Here is a 3841-nt window from a genome sequence, read left to right as displayed (position 1 = left end):
TTGGAAATGTTATGAACAGCATCCAGGGAATCCTGCACATTACCCCCCCGGGCTTGAACAGGCGTCACTGGTTCTTGCGTTGAAAATGCGAAGCTGTTTTGAACAGTTGCAACTGGTTCTTGTGGCGAAAATATGAAGCCATTTTGAGCAGACGCCAAAGGTTGTTGAGCCAAAAATGCTGAGTTATTCTCAGCAATCCCTACCGGTTCGAGGTCTAAAAACTCCATGTTACTCGAAGCAACCCTCACCGGTACCTGAGTGCACATGTCCAAATTATCCTGGACATTCTCTAATGGCTCTTCAACAGTATAACCATTTTCATCATATATAATTTCCACTACTCCAAGAATTCTCGAAGTCCCGTGTGATACATTTTCTGCTGGTACAGATAGTGCTTCAGTGTCTATTTGCCTCGGAATATCCATTAAGCAAGGAACAGCCCCATAAAAATTGCCACCTTCATTTTCCGTGGATCCATATGACATACCATTGCAGTAGTATGTTGAATCTTCTATCGTATCTGGTCTATTCCCATAGCAATTGTATGAAGAGTCACTCGTGTTCCCATCGGAACGACTACCATTGGTAGCATTGCTTGGTGTATCCTCATCTGCTCGGCTGTTGCTTTCTTCTTCCTCATCTGCTTGGCTGTTGCTTTCTTCTTCCTCATCTGCTCGGCTGTTGCTTTCTTCTTCCTCATCTGCTGGGTTGTCCCTTTCTTCTTCTTCATCTGTTGGGCTGTTCCCTCCTGCACCTGCACCAGTTGGGTTGTTCCTTTCTGCACTTCCATTTGCTGCAGTGTTGTCGTTATCCTCTACGTCCAGGAGGAGCAAATCTAGCGCGTCATCAGTTGTTGGCCACTGGGACGGGTTCGTCAATCCAATACGTCGAATAATGCGGTTTACATAATACACAACTATATCTGAAGGCTCTAAGTTATATATCCGTGCGCAAATTTCATTATATACGTCTTGCACCACATGAATCTCATCTGCTGATAAATTTCTAAACCCTTCACATAACTGATCATAAAATATTTTCGTGTACTTATAAATATGGTATGCGTCAGGAACTGTGTTCATCTCTTTGTACGTATGAGGCCTGTAGCTCCCGTCTTCAACACATTTCTTAAATTTCTTCATTATTTGTACTAACTTTCTGCGCACCACTAGCACATTCTTCTTTTCATCACAAGCTTCAAACAACTGGCAAGGCAACTCTTCTGGCAAATTCCACACTTGATCTACATCCGTAAACAATCTCGTTAAGACATGAAGCCAATAATGCACAAATCTGTAACTGTAACACAACTGAGACGCGTAGGTTCTAATAATTCTGTCCATTTTATAATCGAAGAAATTGGTAATGTGATGCACTGTTAAAATTTTGTCTCTAAGTTCCTCGAAACAATCATCGATTTTTTTCAAAGCTATAATGTAAGGATGATCTACAGCATATATACCATCTTCCTCCTCAGTGCTCCTGCGGTAGCTTTCTCTATACTCTCTAATCTTGTTTTTCATATCAGCAGATCCTACATCTCTTATATTCTTTCTTAAAGAGGTCATAATGTCTAAAATAATTTTTCTGCACCCCTTTATAGTATCAATATACATATCATCATTCTTCTCCAGCATCACCCGTCCTAAAACATCTTCCAGATAATCATCTCTACTTTTCTCAATAATGGGATTCGTTGTCATCCTTTCAAAATAGGTAAAGATCTTTTTACACTCAGAGAAACGATATTTGGGGTATAAACTTTGAATCTTCTTTCCATAATAATATTTCGTCGAATACTCGGGACTGAACTTATTGTTTTCCTTGAAGCATGAAATAAATTCCGATACAATGCCTTCTGCATATTTTAGAACACGTGAAATTTCTTTCCAATTCTTGCTCCCTTCTTTGTCAGCATATTTTCTACATTTTGTTCTGCCTGATACGTTTGGACGATGGTTATACATGTTTCTAATCTTGTTAAGCTTTCTGTCCTCAGGCATTTCATCAACTTTTGGGAGCATATATTCTGCTGTGTCACGCATTCGGTTCATAACATCTGCATTTCTTTTTCTATAATCCCCTACCAACACTCTTTTCAAATGAACAGTCTCTTGCTCTAGATCACTTTCATCAGGGATTACAGTGCTTTCTCCGTTTTCACTATCATCTGAAGGTGCTGTGTCACTAAGTTCTTCGCTGTTATCTGGTTCAGGGATCCTTTCACTGTCACTACTCTCCTCATCAATATGAGTGCTCACTTCGGAATTCTCATCATCACTGCTTCCACTACCGCTATTACCAGGCTGTACATCATTAGTTGCTCCACTTCTCTGAGCCAGCTGACTTTCGCCACTGTTTGCAGCTCCCCCTACTGCAACTGCAACAGTGCCTAAATCAACATTGTCAAACAAGCTACCACGCGCATTTTCCCGATTTGAGTCATCTGTACCGTTATTCTGTTGCATTCTACGCGAGAGTATCAACAATGAGCTACCTCTTCCCCTCTGGTGGCCTCCTAAACTACTCTCACTCTTAACACCTTCGCACCATGGTGCAACATCGGCAGCAGCATCCAGGCAATCTTCCCTTTTAAAGTCGTCCTCTCTTTTTAAACTCTCTTCCTCTCGCTTTACACTCCTGTCCCACCTATTCCCTTTAAAACTGTTGCGCACATAGAGCTTTTCACCTTTGGAGGGCAGAACATCATCTTTTTTCTCGGTAGACCTTTCCCAAGACATCACATACTCACTGTTACCCGTATTGTCCTCTCTTTTCAAGTCATCATCATCCCTTCGACTGTTTCCCATGGGTAACATATATGCACAATTACTTGCAGCATCTTCTCTTTTTAAGCTTTCCTCACCAGCTTTTGCGCAAGAACTCCACGGCAGCATAAAACCAGATACACCTTTGCTCACCATTTTCGCTTCTTTCCTGTCATCATTCTTCTGAGCACCCTGTTTTTTCTGTTTTTCCCTTTCTTCATCCGATTCATCCTCATCACTTGAAGATTTCTCATCATGTGATGAAGAATTCTCCCCATCCGAAGGACCATCTCCGTTGTTACTGTTCCCTCGCTCGTCTCCACCTCCGCTTCCACTTCCATTTCCGTTTCCACTTCCATTTCTGCTTCCGCTTCGACGTACACTTCTGCTAAGACGTGCATTTCTGCTTCCACATACGTTTCCGCTTCCCTGCACGTTGTCGCATCCACGCACATTTCCGCTTCCGCATCCGTATCCATTTCCACTTCCACTTCCGCTTTCACTTTGGATTCTACTCACGATGTCACAGTCAGCAGCACAGTCCTCTATCAGCATGCTCCTTCCCTTGGGAAAATAGGGCCCCTTAAATACTTCTGCACTCTCCTCTTTCTTGGTTTTCTCCTTGCCTCTCCTCACTGTGATCGTGTAAACAGCCTTCGTCCTCCTAACAAGTCCTCTATTAAAATTATACTGAGTCTTTATATTACAAAGCGATCTGTGCATGTCGTACTTCTGACCATGGATGTACTGAAAAACAGCATAATAGGATATTTGGCAGATGTTTCTCACTGCGCAGTACCGTGTTTTCCAAAAACAAGTAGCAAATCCCTTTGAATGAGGTAAATAATGAACACTATTAGGTTCATTACTTACAACCTCCAACATCTGTGCATCATTTTCCAAGGAAGACTGATCAGCCTCTTTGAAAAGTGCTCTAACACCTTTCAAATCGCACTCTGCACAGTCCTTCCACAACGCACTACCAATTCCCTTTGATGATCTTGCAGTGTCTCTGAAAAGCGCTCTAACACCTTTCAAATCACACTCTGCAAAGTCCTTCCACAACTCACTAC

The 3841-nt window shown here is 42.1% G+C and overlaps 1 protein-coding gene across 1 annotated transcript in view; it reads right to left on the bottom strand.

The window, feature by feature from the left end:
• Positions 1–3841, bottom strand: part of AK88_05235 (uncharacterized protein) — a gene marked incomplete at both ends in the record, with an annotated part of 19047 nt that overhangs the window by 8074 nt on the left and 7132 nt on the right. Inside the window, one exon of the mRNA XM_012482837.1 lies at positions 44–3824. Within this exon, the coding sequence (XP_012338260.1) occupies positions 44–3824 (3781 nt within the window). The remainder of the gene's footprint in view (positions 1–43; positions 3825–3841) is intronic.

The sequence above is a fragment of the Plasmodium fragile genome (assembly GCF_000956335.1).
Source record: "Plasmodium fragile strain nilgiri unplaced genomic scaffold supercont1.105, whole genome shotgun sequence".
NCBI lineage: Eukaryota > Apicomplexa > Aconoidasida > Haemosporida > Plasmodiidae > Plasmodium > Plasmodium fragile.
This window is presented reverse-complemented; position numbering and strand designations above follow the sequence as displayed.